Source organism: Bombina bombina, chromosome 9 (genome assembly GCF_027579735.1).
Source record: "Bombina bombina isolate aBomBom1 chromosome 9, aBomBom1.pri, whole genome shotgun sequence".
Classification (NCBI taxonomy): Eukaryota; Metazoa; Chordata; class Amphibia; order Anura; family Bombinatoridae; genus Bombina; species Bombina bombina.
In genome coordinates, this window is record NC_069507.1 from 70,596,497 (window position 1) to 70,614,481 (window position 17,985).

The 17,985-nt window shown below is 35.3% G+C and overlaps 1 protein-coding gene across 1 annotated transcript in view; it reads left to right on the plus strand.

The window, feature by feature from the left end:
* Positions 1 to 1,544: 1,544 nt before the first annotated feature.
* Positions 1,545 to 17,985, plus strand: part of ANKRD22 (ankyrin repeat domain 22) — a 63,135-nt gene continuing 46,694 nt past the window's right edge. Inside the window, exon 1 of the mRNA XM_053692210.1 lies at positions 1,545 to 1,724. Within this exon, the coding sequence (XP_053548185.1) occupies positions 1,704 to 1,724 (21 nt within the window). The 5' untranslated portion in view covers positions 1,545 to 1,703. The remainder of the gene's footprint in view (positions 1,725 to 17,985) is intronic.

Genomic DNA, 17,985 nt, shown 5'->3' on the forward strand with positions numbered 1-17,985 from the left:
ATGGTCAACAGCCCAAGGGCCACACTAGGTCCTCTGCACTAGTTTTTGTAGCTTATAGTAAAAAAGCAGAACTAAGAATGTGTGTCAATGTTTTTGTGGCCCCAAGAAAAATAGCAAACCTCAAAATTAAACAAAACTAGAAAGAGCCCTCTAGAGGGGAGAAAGCAGACAGAGCGTACCCAGCAGCCTTACCTAAATCTGGCCCTGTGCTATTGGAAATGTTCAGGAAATACATTTTGTTTTTGTTTAATGGCCATACATTTATATGTGGCCCTTAAGGCTTCTAGAATATTGATGCATGGCCCCCATGTTTTAGATCTGCATAGTAAAGAGCCATTATAGAGTGAAATTTACATTCTCTTATTTGTTGGAGATTGTCACCTTAACACAAGTGACCCTGCAATGCTATGTGTTTAACCCCTGCAAAGTGGTTTAACACATAGTTAAAGGGATATGGGATTTTTTTTTATTTCATGATTCAGATAGAGCAGGCAATTTTAAGCAACTTTTTAATTTACTCCTATTATCAATTTTTCTTTGTTCTCTTGGTATCTTTATTTGATAAGCAGGGATGTAAGCTTAGGAGATAGACCATTTTTGGTTCAGCACCTGGGTAGCGCTTGCTGATTGGTTCAAAATGTATCCATTTAAAGTACTAATCGGAGCTGCAGAGTACTGCTGGCCCGAGTGGGTACTGCTGCCAATAAGCAGTGACAGTCCAATGATCCAGCTCTGGGACTGCCCCTGTTGACTGGGTGACCAGCAGTTGCTCCTCAGGACCACCACTGCTTTGCAGCTCCTAAGCAGCACTTTAACCATGTGTAACCCCTGTTTGTGAATTAGAGCAGTGTTTCTCAACTCCAGTCCTCAGGACCCAGATTTTCATTATATCTTAACTAGAGCACAGGCGAAATAATCAGCTTATGGGTGAGAGCAGGTTAGTAACCATGGCTACTGATCAGATGATTATTTCACCTGTGCTCTAGTTAAGATATAATGAATATCTGGCCTGAGTAAGGGTCCTGAGGAATGGAGTTGAGAAACACTGAATTAGAGCTTGTCATTTCTCCACTATAATGTCCATTATAGGCAAACAATCCTTCTGAGCAAGTATTCTAGAATTCTTTCTTGCTATTTTAATGTTCTTTTTGTTTCTTAATATATATATATATATATATATATATATATATATATATATATATATATATATATATATATATATATATATATATATATATATATATTTCAAAGAGAATTGTTTCTCTTTTGCATGACATATATAAAAACTGAGATATATATATATATATATATATATATATATATATATATTTCTTCTTACTATAAATGGTACAAAGTAAATGGGTTATAAATTGACTTGATAAACTGTATAGCAGGCATTTGTAATGCTTTTTGTATGTTCTGAATGAATGAGAATTACTCTGTTGGAACTTGCTATAGTCTGTCATTATTGTGTAAGTTGACACTTGTATGGGTTGGGCATCCTCAACAGCAATTCTTTCGCATTATGTTGTTTGACACCTCCACCTTGGTATCAACACTGACGTTTAAGAATCTTGCTCAGAATTTTTAAAATTCTTTATTCCTTCTTTTTCTCTTGTAACTCTGTTTATACTGAATGAAGGAAACATAACCCGTAACCTGGAAGTTTTCCATCAAAGGATTTAAATAATTCTACAGAGAACATGGGAATCCTGTACTCTGAGGTATGTTGTACTTTTTATGGTGTATGTGTTTAACAATCACTTTAGCCATACAACTTCAGAAACTTTCAGCAATATACACCAGCTTGTGAGTGATTGTAATTTGTTCACCAATATAATTAACTTTATACTTTTAAAGACACTTGTTAAAATGAATAAGAATTATTATTTTCGAGGGGAATGTGAAAGTATTGTAGGCACATTTATAAAATTTTTGCTAAAGGGTAAAAGCAGAGAGCCGGGAACTGGCTAAGAGTTTTCTTTTTAAAGGAAATGGTTAAAAAATAACTACATACCCCAGGGCTCCTGAAGTTTTTTGAAAACCTAAACGTGGCCCCTGCAGTAAGTAGTTTTCAAAATTCTTCTTCCATAAGGGGAAATATGTTCACCTTACTTACTTAAAGTAACAGTGTACTGTAAAAATGTTCTCTGCTTTAATTTGTTCCCATTTATCCAGTGTATTAAATTGTTTTTAAAAAGCACCTTTACCTTTTTATTTTTTTCATTGAAAAAGCTGCTTATACCTGTTGTATTCCTACCTATACTGAAAATCTCAGCACTTCAGTGTTGGCTGTAGAAAAGCTGTGTTAAAATTGGCAGTAGAATAAATTGCACTCTAACTGGGAGATTAGGTTAGATTATTAATTAAAGGTTAATTTTCAATTGTATTGGGCTTAGTTATTAAGACAGAGCTACGATAATGAAGCATTTATGTGTATAAAAGTGATCCCTGCAACCACAGCCCATTTTAGTGTGGTTTCAAAGACCAAAAATAGCTGGTTCATATACAAAAATAAACATAAAGGTTATAGTCTGCTGCTGGAATAAGCCATTGGAAACAAGTTAAGGGGAATCCATTTTAAAGTTCACTGTCCCCTTTAAAGGGACAGTAAACTCAAAATTGAAATCCCCTTTATGCAAAGGAAATAAATAAAAATAATGTGCACCAACTGGGATTGAGGGCAATCTATCATTTGATAATTATCGATGTTATCATCTGCTGATTAGCCGTTTTTATGTCAGTGATCACAATCAGCCATTTTCAATGTTTATTGTGCATTTGTTTTCGGACAAATGTAAATTCGTACCTAAAATCAGATATTTGTTTTTGTAAACAAAAATGAATATCCAAATGAATGCAGCTACCAAATTTAAAGAAAACGAAAATCGCTAATCCTGTGCATTTGGTTTTTGGATGATAAAACACAGATCATGATTTTATTGTTTTTGGGAGATAACTTTTTCATGTTTCCTGGGTACTAATAGCAGAAGTTCAGAGCAAGCGTAAAATTATGATCCACCCCATTATTTCCTCATCTTTTCCTGTATTTTATTTTTATTGTCCCAGAGAGTCTAAAATGCATCCTACAGTATTACAATGTGATTGCTTGAGCAGTGCGAGTCCTCATGTATATCTGTCCCTAACTGGAAGGAAATAAATAATGTTTAAAAGGCTTTTCAAGAAGTATGACCCTAGACTGCAAAACAAGGCAAATTTGCTAACAAAGTGACAGTATATGCTCATTCATATATAAATCATCAAAAAGAAGAAACTGTGTTCAGAATCAAATAATCCCCTGGTGCTTAAAAACGTATATCAAAGCACCCAGTCGTGGGGAAGTTCTCGGTCCCAATTAACTGTGTATTAGTAAAGAACCAAAAAAAGTCAATATGAAAAGTCACTGGGGTAGGAACAGAGTCCGTTGTGCCTTATGGACAAAGTATAAAATGAAATGAAAGTAAAGTTCCACAGTTTCCAGGTGTCTCAAAAGCCTAATAGTCACGGGTGGCAGTGTTAAATCACAGTATTGCGTCTCCGATCAATTCTTACCCTCCAATCCGATGGTGGGGTGCCTGGGGACACTCCTGTACTTCTCCTCGAGTGGGCGATGAACCCTTTCGGGGGGGTGCAGTCTGTGTTTCCCTTCTCGGCGTGTCAGTAGATCCGACGCAAGGACGTTTCCTCAGTACCTAACCCGTGACGTTGCAAGGCTGGACCAAGTGGTGTTTCCTGGGGGGGGGGGGAAGCAATCCGTAAAGGCAAGTAATAACGGCTCTGTAACCCGGAGGTGGCTTGTGCTGGTGTATGGTGCTTAAAGCGGTAAACCCAACCGCTTGGGAACATAAAGTCAAAAAAGAGGAATAGCACCAATAAGTCGTAGCATCTGTTATGGTAAGAAATGTTTATTGTACAATCCAATGTTAGAGTACAAACAAAGTCACAGTGGAGAACGCCTGATGCGTTTTGCGCATGCGTAGATGCGCTTCTTCGGAGGCATCTTCGAAGCCTCCGAAGAAGCGCATCTACGCATGCGCGAAACGCGTCAGGCGTTCTCCACTGTGACTTTGTTTGTACTCTAACATTGGATTGTACAATAAACATTTCTTACCATAACAGATGCTACGACTTATTGGTGCTATTCCTCTTTTTTGACTTTATGCTCATTCATAAACAAGTATTTGATATGCAAGTGTTTTGCAATGCAGTACCTAATTGTTGATATATACTATGCATGTATTACAAAAACTTAATGTCCTTTTAAGGACTTTTATGATCATTACAAGTATTTCTCTACTTCCAGTTTATAAGTAAATAAGATATAGGTCTATTAAGATTTTAATAAAGATTAAAATGTAATCTAAGGTGACTTTGTATTTTAGCACTGTTTTTTTTTCAATACATGACCTGTATTGACATGCATATTATGTGTGAATGAATCTGTATAGTAGTGTTTTTAATTATGTCCCTTTTAAATATTAACTCCTTCTCGAGTAGAATTCAGAGATTCATGAATTTATATTTTCAAGTTGTGCTAAGAAAGGGGGATAGACGGTTGTGGTGGAGGGGGGGAGAAATCGGAAGCTATTAATTAACAGCTTTCTTTATTTTCATTTTTCCCTCACCTTGCAGTCACTGCTTTAATGCTTTGGGTGCACAAAGGCAATTGAATATTTTTTTTTTTTTTTTTGGTCAAATAAAGGGCCATTATAGTGAAAAAAATGACATGCAACCCTGCAGTTCTATGTGTTTTTCCTCTGCAAATTGGTTAAGTACATAGTTAAAGTACCACTCATGAGCTGCCGAGAACAACTGACACTGACCTAATCAGCTGGGTCGTGCACATAGCATCTCAGGGTCGCTAGTGAAAAAATTACACATTCTAAAAAAAAATAACTATTTCACTATAATGACCCATTAAGCAATCCCTCTGCTCTGCTGCTTAGTAAAATGAGCTTTCTGTGTTAAAGGGGCATTAAGCACTTTTTGTCTTTGTGTAAAAATCATGGTTTTCCCACACTCCATAGAGAGGCCAAAAAGCTAATTCTATCAACTCGGTTTGCAGGTTACAAAATTTGCTTTTTGTCCTATCCCAGGGAGTGTTGTAAAAGCATATATTTTTTTTTTTTTTTTTTTTTAAATACACAAAAGCAAGCAGAGTTGTTTTTTTTTTCTAAAGCCTATGCCTGGCATCCTCAAAATTGGCCCTCCAGAGGTTTTGGAACTACATTTCCCATGATGCTCAGTCAGCATATCAGCTAGTAGTTCTTGTGGTTTATTAATGAGGTTTGTATACAAATACATTTTGTGCCAGATTATAGAGGGATGTGAATCATTATCACTCATTCAGCTTGTCACAGGGCTCAAGCCCCAGATATGGTAGAAGCCAGATTTCTGCAAAGAAGCAGGGCGCAACCAGAATCAAGTGCAGTATTTAAGTAAAGAGAATACAACGCTACAAAGTTGCACTTACAATGTAAATGAAATTTTTATTCATCTTCAACAAAATCTACGTTTATGTTTACTCTTAATCCTTATTTATGGTCTCCTACTTCACAGAATCCCTCATTCTTCAACCTGACATAGTTCTCTTCTGGGGCTCATGCAGGGGAGTTTGTGAGTGCTATTTGAAGTTTAGCTAATGTCCGCTGTGGGTGGTCCTGGGTATTGACGGGTACCTGTCACTCAAAATGACCCCTTAAAGAACCCGTCAATACCCAGGACCACCCACAGCGGACATTAGCTAAACTTCAAATAGCACTCACAAACTCCCCTGCATGAGCCCCAGAAGAGAACTGTCAGGTTGAAGAATGAGGGATTCTGTGAAGTAGAAGACCATAAATAAGGATTAAGAGTCAACATATAAACGTAAATCCAAAATACGCAGGATGCATGGACCTTAGCTGTTCAATCCAAACAGACGCTGACCGGTGCTATCGATTTAAGGAGAGACGTGCGGGATACCTCATATTTTTATGTATTTGTTGAAGATGAATTAAAATTTTGTTAACATTGTAAGTGCAACTTTGTAGCATTGTATTCTCTTTACTTAAATACTGCACTTGATTCTGGTTGCGCTCTGCTTCTTTTCAGAAATGTGGCTTCTACCATACTCCGGGCGGTTTGAAGGACACCATCGGTGAAATAGCAGCAACCAGATTCTGCATTTGGACACTATCTACATATCTGGCGTTTTTGCTCATTGGTGAGACTAATATTGACGCAGAGCTTAAAAGTGGAAATTTACTTATTTTATTCACCTATTATTGATCTTTTACATTCTATATTATATGAAGTTCTTTTTATTATTTTTTTTTTTCTGATTAAGCATATATAGTTTATTTTGTATTACTTATTTATTGTGATCTATTCATCCAATTGGGCAACAAGCGCTGATTAATCTCCCTCTCCCAGATATGATAGGCTTCCAGCAACTCCCCTGCCCCATGGTTGCTGTTTTTTTTTTTTTTTTCTCATTTGGTCTGCAGTTGGATAAACAAGTGTAGGACAGCAGCAACCACTGAGCTGGGAAGTGCACTGAACATGAAATAACAGATTCAAAGATGTTTACATTTATTTGGTTGGCGGTTACAATGACTGAGGGTCCTGTAGTATCTGGTTGCTGCTACTGACTAAAATACAAGTTGACAACATTTTGATCCTCAGGTGCTTAAAGGGACACTACACACTTTGAGATAGTAATATAAAATGAAAAATTGTGTATATATATATATATATATCTCCAATATACTTTTTATTATTTTTGTTCCCTTTTCCTATAATTCCATTCTAAAATTGTGAGCATTTCAGTTCCTGATAGAAATGGAAGTGCAGAGCACTGTTATATTCTACACTGCCATTGGCTGCACACTCTAGTGACCTATTTATAACTGTCACTAATTGGCCACAACAGAGAAAGTAACTTAAGTTACAACATGGCAGCTCCTATTGTGGTGTGTGTGTGTGTGTGTGTGTGTGTATATATATATATATATATATATATATATATAACAGCTATTGAAATCTGTATAGTGCACAGCCCATTTTTGAGGGTTGGATAATATGACGTCATCACAGAAAATAAAAATGAGCTTTTATAATGTTCAAACTTATGCTGGACAGTATAAATAGGTATGTGATGATATAAAAACTGTAGGATATGATATTGATGGTCAGTTGATGCAACAAAAACGAAAGTTTTGGAATCCTTTTAATGTCCCTTTAAAGGTGTATGAATCCTCCCCCCCCCCAACAAAAAATTGTGGTTCACACAGAGCATACAATTTAAAAAAAAAAAAAAAGTTTCCAATTTACTTCAATTGTTAAATATGCTTCGTTCTAATGGTATTCTTTGTTGAAGAGATACCTAGGTAGGCATCTGAAGCACTTCATGGCAGAAAATAGTGCTGTGATCTTGAAAATGAGTAACATTCTTGCAAAACTGCTGCCATATAATGCTCCAGCCACATGCACGCTTACATTCCTGCTTTTCAACAAAAGATACCAAGAGAACGAAGAAAATGTGATAATAAAATTAAATTAGAATCACAAAAGAAACATTTTGGGCTTTATGTCCCTTTAATCATTGGTAATTAAATGCAGACTAGATGTGTTTTTCAAAAGTGGATGTTGTAAAACGTTGTCCTGCTCATGTAAACGATTTTAAAGTAATCTGAGAAAGTATTACAATTCTGAAAATGAGCTGGATATATGGACTATCCCCACTGAAAAAGGTTAAAGTGCAAGAATCCTGAACATGGATAAAATGTGGTGCCTAAGAGTGTCCCACATTCAGGGACCCACCATACACTAATGGCATTGCAAGAAGATTAGAAAAGTTGCACGTTCTTTTGCTTTTAATGAGCAGGCACTTCATTATGTTATGGTTAGTTTCTAACAGTTGTCATATGGAAAAAGGTGCCGTCATATTTGTAAAAAAAACAAGAGATATAGCAGACTGTAAAATAAAATTCTCAGTAAAGAGCAGGTATATTACTTCTATTATAAACGTAACACTAGATGGTGGTCATTGTTCTAGTGTGAGGTTGTTAGGATTTATTACTGGAAATAAGCAAAGGAAGGGTTATCCTGGTCTAATGTCTGTGTCCGTATAACTAGCGAAAAATAAGAGGGCATGGATTTCATTGTGGGTAAATATGGAAAAGGACAAAGATGTGATCTGAGTATTGCTCTGTGGACTCATACTTGCAATGCAGGGTTTCACAAATCTAAGAAGACATAGCTCCTGTGACTTTTCTGCTACTACATATATGTATAGACAGACAATGAAGAGTAGGGTTACCACCCGTCTCTTACAATACAGAACACTTATAAGTTACACATACTGCAGGGAGGAATATGAATAGCGCTGTCCAGAAACACAATACATGTTCCTCCCTGCAGCATGTGTAACTCATAAGTGTCAAGGAAAACATGGCTGAGGTGGCAACCCTAGGAGCAATGTGGTTGAAAACAGTACTGGAAGCAACAAGCATGAGATATTGTATGTCTAATTTGCATAACTTATCCAGAATCCTCATGTGCATTGGTAACAATGTATGCACAGTTCTTCTGGGGAAAAGCAAGGGGGGGCTACTTGCTTAGATGTGCTAGTTGATTATTCAATAATGCTATGGATATATATATATATATATATATATATATATATATATACGTATAGCACACTCTCTAGTTTTTGTGCCAAATTAAAAATGCAATTATAGAATATATCAGCAACATGTTAAAGGGACATTAAACACAAAATAAATGCTAGATAGAATGATGCATTCAAAGAAAAGATTTATCTGAGAATAGCATGTAGATGTATTTTTTTGAAGTTTCATTAGCTGTTTAAATAGTGACAAAATAAGTGTATAGTTTTAGTGTCTATAAAACAATGGGAGCAGCCATATTGTAACTTAGGTTACCTTCTCTACTGTAGCCAATTAGGGACAGTTATAAATAGGTCACTAGAGTGTGCAGCCAAACTCTGTGTGGAATATAACAGTGTTCTGCATTTCCATTTCTAATAGGGACTAAAAAGTTCACAATTTCAGAATGGAATTACAGGAAAAGGGGACAAAATAAATAATGAAAGTATATTGCAGATTATTTTTATATAAATGATGTTTTCATTTTAGATTACCATCTCAAAGTGTTTAATGTCCCTTTTTAAATTATGTAAAGTATTTGCATGTTAAATACATTTTTTTTACACTGATGCTGAAACTGTTCTGCATTAGTTAGACATACTAGATGGGTACAATGTGTCAGTTACAGCTGTGTACGTCATATTCACATTACAGAAACCCTCTTGCCATTAAGAGAATTAGTCGCCAGCGACTCAGCAGAATGACAGTATTGGTTATGTAACTATTTCCGTCAGTATGCATTCTTCCATAGTACATACAGTACCATTCATAGTCCTGAATCTATAATCACAATTCCCCAAATTCTCAAAGCATATTTTCTGTACCCAGACAGACAGAAATAATTTAGTTCTAAAGGTGAGATTCTTAAACTCTAGCTTGCAGCAAAATCATCATGCCTCCCACAGAAGGAAATTCATCTCGTAGTCTCTTTTGTGAGATAACACTTTGAACTGTTTTCCAATCAGTGCTCTTGCCACAAGGCACTCCAACAATTTTATTTTTATTTGTGACTAGAGTGTCAATTAGAGGACAGTTCAAACCATTTGCTCACGAAAAACAACATTCTGGATTTGTTTTTTACAAAGGGGAACGTTTACCATCACTTTAAGAGCAGGTTAGCATTTTGTACTCTCCCCTGGTACTGATCTCAGAGTATACAAAAGTCACTGATTAGTGCATCTGCAACTTCAGAGGCTGACTTAAAGGTATGGAAATATCAGTTGAGAGAAAAAGGGAGTTTTACAGAAATGAGGTAGAATGAAGTGTCGTACACAAGTAAAGGAGGAAATGATTGCGGAAGAGGAGTAAATCATGAGAAGAGTGTAGAAAGTGTATGGGTGAGTATAATAGCAGGGTTATAAAAAGGAGCCAGGTTAAGGAGGCTTTGTGAGTGTCAAGATTCTGCTGGATATGGGAAGCCAGTGAAACTAATGTTTAAGCAAAGCAGTCGATACAAAATGGTGGCTGAGGTACACGGGTCTGACAGAACGATTTGAGATGGAATGAAGTAGGTAGAATTGGGTAAGTGGAAGGCTAAAAAGTAAGTGATTACAACAGTCAAGATGGGAGCTGTGGAGAAAAAAGTTTAATAAGGATTCATAGAGGTTGTGAGGCAATAATTCAGTAAAACTCTATGGCTGAACTGTTTAAAGGGACAGTCTAGTCAAAATTAAACTTTGATGATTCAGATAGGGCATGTAATTTTTAAACAACTTTCCAATTTAATTTTATCATAACATTTTATTTGTTCTCTTGGTATTTGTTGAAAGCTAAACCTAGGTAGGCGTATATGCTAATTCCTAAACCCTTGTTGAAGGGGTGATCTAATCTGCCAATAGCAGTAGAAGGTAACATTTGGCTTTGGTATTGAGTAGGTCTTCTGTGTCCTATGTTAATGTTTTAGTACAAAGGATCTAAGCAGACTGCAAAGGCCTAAAAAAAAAAAAAAGAACATAAAATAGACCAGAGAGTTGTATCCATCTACTACTAGTTAAAGTATTACACTTTCACAATTAGGATAAAGTGTACAAAAAAAAATGAAAACCAATTTTTTTTTTTTTTTTTTTTTTTTTTTTTTTTTTTTATCAAATGTACCTCATTGCCACAGCTCCTTGAAAACATACTGAGATATGCCCAGGATTGTGCACATTTTGAGATCTGTTGAAATGAACATTGCTGCAAACATTGCCATATATCTTACGACGGGTGTGTGCTTCTGAGCCTACCTACATATACTTTATTGGAAAGTAGCTACGTTTTTAACAAAGGTTAACAGAAGTTCCATCTAATAAATCGCATTCATACACTAAATATCTCTCCCTGCTTGTTTACAGCAGACAAAAACTCCTTTGGTTCACCAGAGAGACAATTGTAAATTGCTGGCTGCATCTTTGATGAAAATGTGGTTTTGGGTGCTCCATTGAACCTGCATTAAAATAAGTGACTCACATTTAACAATAATTCATTATCTATGCTTCACTCCCTGTTTGCAAAGGGAAATACTGAATAAAAGAAAACTAAAGGACTATTATAAGGATAGGTCTTTTTTGTTGTGGCTTTTTAAAGGGACGGTAAAAACGCTTTGCATTATACTTGTATGATTTTGCCAAGTTTTCCTGTAATTTAAAAACTTTTCTGAGAACTGATAATGTACATGGCGGGCTTGATGAGATTAACCCTGTACAATATTTGACTCTAATTGGCTTCATCAGTTATGTTAAGATACAAACTGCAAAACCAATAGTTTGTTAACATAAGGACCGTGGCTAGATGTGTTTACTCTAGTAACAATTTCAGATTGGCTCTTCCAAATAAGGCAAACGGTGAATGGAGTTTAGCTATTGAAAAAAAACCAACTGTATCTAAGGTAATAATGACTTCCAAACATTTTACAAATGTTCAAAGGACATGAAACAATTTTTTTTTTTTTATTATTCTTTCATGAGTCAGAAAGAATAGTTTTAAACAATTTTCCAATTTACTTCTATCTAATTTTGTTTTATTCTTTAGGTATCCTTTGTTGAAGAAATAGCAATGGACATGGGTGAGCCAATAACACAAGGCATCTGTGTGCAGCCACCAATCATCAGCTACTGCTCCTATTTAGATATGCTTTTCAACAAAGGATATCAAGAGGATGAGGCAAATTAGGTAATACAAGTAAATTGGAAAGTTGTTTAAAATTATATTCTTTCTGTTTCATGACCCTTTCAGTATGTTAGATTAGTGTGTGTATGTGTGTGTGTATATATATATATATATATATATGTATGTATATATATATATATATATATATATATATATATATATATATATATATATATATATATATATATATATATATATATATATATATATATATATATATATATATATATATATATATATAATAAAAAAAATTTTTTGCCTCTTTATAAATTAATGGTAAGACACCACCTTGAATATGCCATGCTATTTTGGGCACCAAAAACATTTTGTAACTGGAAAAAGTGCAGAGGAATGTGACGAAAATGAGGGGCGATGTGAAGGACCGCCTGGTACCCCGAATGAGTACCTCCGTCGGAACACTTCCCTTGTCCTGGACATCCTTTTATCCAGAGCAATAGCTCCTGCTACCCCCCTTTGACCGCAGTCTAAAGTTATGGAGGAGAACAGATCTGAGGCAACACTTTAGTTGTCTGAACACAAAAATGAACACTTTATTTGAAAGCAGCACACAGATTTATACACCCTGGCATTCCAGATTTACAGAGCTTCAGGTTACATAGGGAATTGGTTAAACAGTAAAGCAAACATATGAACAATACATCAAACCTCTAACAATTGTCTATTCACAGGTAAAACAGTAAAAAGAGGAGAATGTTCCAAATCCCTTAGCAAAACTTTGTGAGGCTGACACTCAGGTTGATTAAAAGAAGTAATCTTTATTAGAATAGTCCATAGGTATACAGCTAGACACCAAGGGTAAAAACAAAGTAAAGGTAAACAGGTAAAACAGATTAACATATCAAGTTAATTAACTGGGGAAGAAAGTTTACTCAGACAATCTGATGTTGGGCAGTCTAGTTAACATAATCACACAGGAACACAATCGGTTTACCCAAACAAACTCCTGAGACACAATCGGATTAGAAACGTAAATAAAATACATCTTATTACAGAATATAAGAACAGCTCTTATTAACTATTAAGTCCTTTTATGCCCACTTGGTTTATAGAGTCACAATTGCGCCCACAAGGGGCACTCACACCCTGTACCCATCCTGTATTTATGGATATAGGGTGACATGGACTTAAGACAGAGTTATGAAAGTACATGGGGTGTCCAGGATATAAAATTCCACATTTGTCTCTGGGTATCCACCTTAAGCCCATGTACCTCCAGCCCAAATAATGTTCCATAACAGGCCCTCAGATCTTAGTGACTCACATTACAGGCGAGATTACATATGCGGCACCAGCGTCAGCGCAACTGCTGAAACCCTTGCACATCGGAGATTCCAATAAACCCCGCCGGCAGTTCATAAAGTACCGTAAGTCGGATAAACTAGCAATGTCCAGAAATGAGCGTAAATACAAATTTCTGGAGTCGACAGTGACTTACGGCACTTTACAAACTGCCAGCGCCTAAGAAAATAAAAACAAAAATGTCAAATCTCCCGTAAAAGTCTAACCCGCCTCCCAAAAATAAATCCAACATGGAAAACCCATATATCCGCCATCAAACCCACATCACAACTAATAATAAATGTATTAACCCCTAAACCGAAAACCCCCCAAAGCACAATATGCCTAATTAAACTATTAACCCCTAATCTGCCATTCACCCACATCGCAAACTTCCTAGTAAAAGTATTAACCCCTAAATCAGCCAACCCCATCACAAACTACCTAATAAATGTATTAACCCACATCGCAACAAACCTTATAAATCGATTAACCCCAATCCACCAAACCACACAACACATTAATCTTAATAAAACTACTAACCCCTAATCCGCCAAACCCCCACAACGCAAATAACTAAAGACCACTGCTCCATAACCCTGTCCGCCTGCTCTGAGCAGGCAGACGGGAATCGCCAGAATTCAACACGATCGGGTTGATTGACACCCCCTGCTGGCGGCCCATTGGCCGCGAGTCTGCAGGGGGCGGCATTGCACCAGCAGCTCTTGTGAGCTGCTGGTGCAATGCTGAATACGGAGAGTGTATTGCTCTCCGCATTCAGCGATTGTCTTGCGGACCTGATCCGCACTGTCGGATCAGGTTCACAAGACATTTGTTAAATTGGCCTCAATTATTTTAAAATTTGTATTATGTTTGATTCAATATAATCTTAAGATGATGGCTCAAAGGGATAGCCCACCTAACATTAAACTGTCATGATTCAGATACAGCAGAAATTAAAATCACCTTTACTGTCATGCTATTTTCAGTATATTTCTTCCTTCTCTTGAATTTAATTTTCATTAAGAAATTTCATCTTATATGCCAGCCCATTTTATAACACCTGTGAAGGGGTAGTTTTTAAAACTAGATTGCAATCAGGAGGAGTTACACAGGTAGAGAGAGAAGACTGGCCCAACTCTTAAAATATCCATTGATTGCAAATAAATACATACGATACCCTGATGACATGTTATGTTCGCAATTATTCCTGCTCAGAATAATATACATTTACACTATACATATAGTGGTATAAATAAACGCAGAGATATGAAAGACAACATTGTTTATAACAATAAAAAGGAACATGTAAATATGTTTGCAAAAGATTTCTGACATAACACACACTATATATATATATATATATATATATATATATATATATATATATATATATATATATATATATATATATATATATATATATATATATATACACACACACATATGTATGTGCAAAGATATATGTACAAATTCTAGCATTAATAATCATTTATAATAAAATAAATAACATGAGATGAAAGCATATCATGATTTCTAGAAATACAAATACACATTAATTGATGTGAAAGTTTCATAACAAATAAATATAAAAATAACTTTCTATGAGATATTGTTTGAGGTATAAATCAAGCTATTTCTTGGACATTAACAGATGAGAAATAAAAGATTAGCTTTAGAGAAATGGGCTCATGGACAGTAATGAAATGGTATAAATAAAGTTGGGGGAAAAACCCAAATAACCGCGACATTGATGACTGTTAGTTAACAGTCCGATGCTCATCGCACCATACTTGACGCATGTGTTTTTGACATGTTTTTTGATAAATAAGGGCATTATATGTAGATCCACGGCAGCGATGTTTGGCGAGCATATTGACGCCGGAGAATGCACCAAGATTGACGCTTTGATAAATAGGCCCCCATATGTTTTAGGATTGTAAAAAAAAAATAGTTACATGTAAATAACTTTTGGTATTTTTATCAAATGTCCTGAAATTTTTTAGAATATGTTTGAATAGATAGATTAATGTATTGGGGGAAATAAAACATTGAAGTTAAATCTTGTACGTTAAGCCACATTAAGCTCCTCAAACACAAACTTAATGTCACTCATTTGCCTTGTGAGAAACCAAAATCCATGAAACTTCTAGGATAGGCTTGGATAGTGAAAAACAGGTTGTGCCAAGTTTCAAGGCAATTGATTGATGTTTAGGCACATTTTGGTACATTAAAGGATTCCAAAAGGTTCTAATTTTGTGTACCAATAGACCATAAAAATTAAATTTTGCATGTATAAATATTATAACATACCTATTTGCTGCCTGTAACGAAGCTTCTGAACTTGAGAATATTTCATTTTAATTTCGGGTATTACGTCATTTCAGACAACCCTCAAATATGGGATAGGCGTGCAATCCGACAAACTTACCAATAGAAATTACAGTTTTTACATATCATTATTTTGCAATTTTCTGACCATGCGCATGCACATATCTATTTGTTAAAATTCCTAAAATTAATTAATAATTGTTTTTTAAATATATAAATATAGATATATCATCGTTAAAAATCCACTTAGTGTTGTTATATGTATACAATTCCTAAATATGATTAAGCTGGTCTGCATGTTTTCCTGCGGTGACGTCTGCTATGACGAGTAGGTTAAATTGCGCATAGCGGCAAAAATGCCATGTTGATAACTGGGGTTATTGATGTGGATTGAAGGATTAGAAGTTATTGCCGGTCAGTGGGTTCGGAATTCAATAAAAATTCCGAAGACAAATACTACTAAACGGTAAATATTTGATGCATTATTGTAATTACAAACGTGGGTTTGTAAAAATTTAACTTAAAGGGTTTTGTGTCCCTTTAAGTTCTAATTACGCTAAGCCGTTTAAATGAAATGTTTTAAGACTGTAAAAAAATGGTTAAATGTGAATATATTTTGGTATGTTTTACCAATTGTCTTAAAAATTTCAGAATATGTTGGAATAGATAGATAGATTATTGTATTGTGGGAAGTTTGCGGAAAATTAGTTAACATCCACGTTAAGCTCCCCAAAAAACAAACTTAAAGGGACAGTCTAGGCCAAAATAAACTTTCATGATTCAGATAGAGCATTTAATTTTAAACAATTTTCCAATTTACTTTTATCACCAATTTTGCTTTTTTCTCTTGGTATTCTTAGTTGAAAGCTTAACCTAGGAGGTTCATATGCTAATTTCTTAGACCTTGAAGCTCACCTCTTTTCAGATTGCATTTTAACAGTTTTTCACCACTAGAGGGTGTTAGTTCACATATTTCATATAGATAACACTGTGCTCGTGCACGTGAAGTTATCTGGGAGCAGGCACTGATTGGCTAGACTGCAAGTCTATCAAAAGAACTGAAAAAGGGGCAGTTTGCAGAGGCTTAGATACAAGATAATCACAGAGGTTAAAGTATATTATTATAACTGTTGGTTATGCAAAACTGGGGAATTGGTAATAAAGGGATTATCTATCTTTTTAAAACAATAAAAATTCTGGTGTAGACTGTCCTTTAATGTCACTCATTTGCCGTGTGGGAGCTAAAATCCATGAAACTTCTAGGATAGGTTTGGATAGTGAAAAACTGAGGTTGTGCCAATTTTCAATGCAATTGATTGATGTTTAGGCAAATTTTGGTACATTAAGCTCTTTTTTACGTTAAGCCAACATTTTCAGAATATCTTTGAATAGATAGATTAATGTATTGTGGGAAGTTTGAGGGAAATTGGTTACAATCTAAGTCCAATTTTGTACTTTAAGCCACATTAAGCTCCCCCAAAAACAAGCTTAATGTCACTCATTTGCCTTGTGGGACACCAAAATCCATGAAACTTCTAGGATAGGTTTGAAAAGTGAAAAACTGATTTTTGTGCCAAGTTTCAAGGCAATTGATTGAAGTTTAGGTGAATTTTGGTACATTAAGCTCTTTTTACATTAAGCTGCTCACATTAAATGTTTTAGAATTGTAAAAAAAAAAAAGGTTAAATGCGAATAACTTTTGGTATGTTTTATCAAATTTCCTGAAATTATCAGAATATTTGAATATACAGATTAATGTATTGTGGTAAGTTTGGGTTAAGCCACATTAAGCTCCCCAAAAAACAAGCTTAATGTCACTCATTTGCCTTGTGGGAAACCAAAATCCATGAAACTTCTGGGATGGGCTTGGATAGTGGAAATCTTGGATTGTGCAAAATTATGCAGCAATTGATTAAACTTTGGCCACTTTTTTACTCATTAGGCTACATTAAGCCATTTTCACATTAAATGTTTTAGGATGTCCCAATTTTAAACAGCTTTCCAATTTGCTTCCATTAATAAAATGTGCAGTCTTTTTATATTTTCACTTTTTGAGCTACTACTGAGCATGTGCAAGAATTCACAGATTCATATATACATTTGTGATTGGCTGATGGCTGTCACATGATCGACGGGGAGTGAAAATACATATAACTTTAAAATTTGTCAGGAAAAAATCTACTTATCATTTGAAGTTCAGACTAAGTGCTAATGTATTGTCTTGCTATCATGCATTTGTTTGTGCAAATCTACTGTAGTTACTTGCCCTTTGAGGAACAGAGATTTCACCTACAGCAGTATAAAGGTTATTTTAACAGTAACAACAATAAGGATATGAATTTCTCTGCCTAATGATGTTGTTTTATAGATGTTTTTTTGACAAAGCAGCATATTCAAGGATATAACAGTTAGTATTGACAACATTGTAACTTGTCGATCCGATGGGTGCTCAACAGCCGACTGCACAGTTTCCAGAGACTCAGGCGGTTAAAGGGATATTCTAGTCAAAATTAAACTTTCATGATTCAGTTAGATCATGCAAGTTTCTAATTTACTC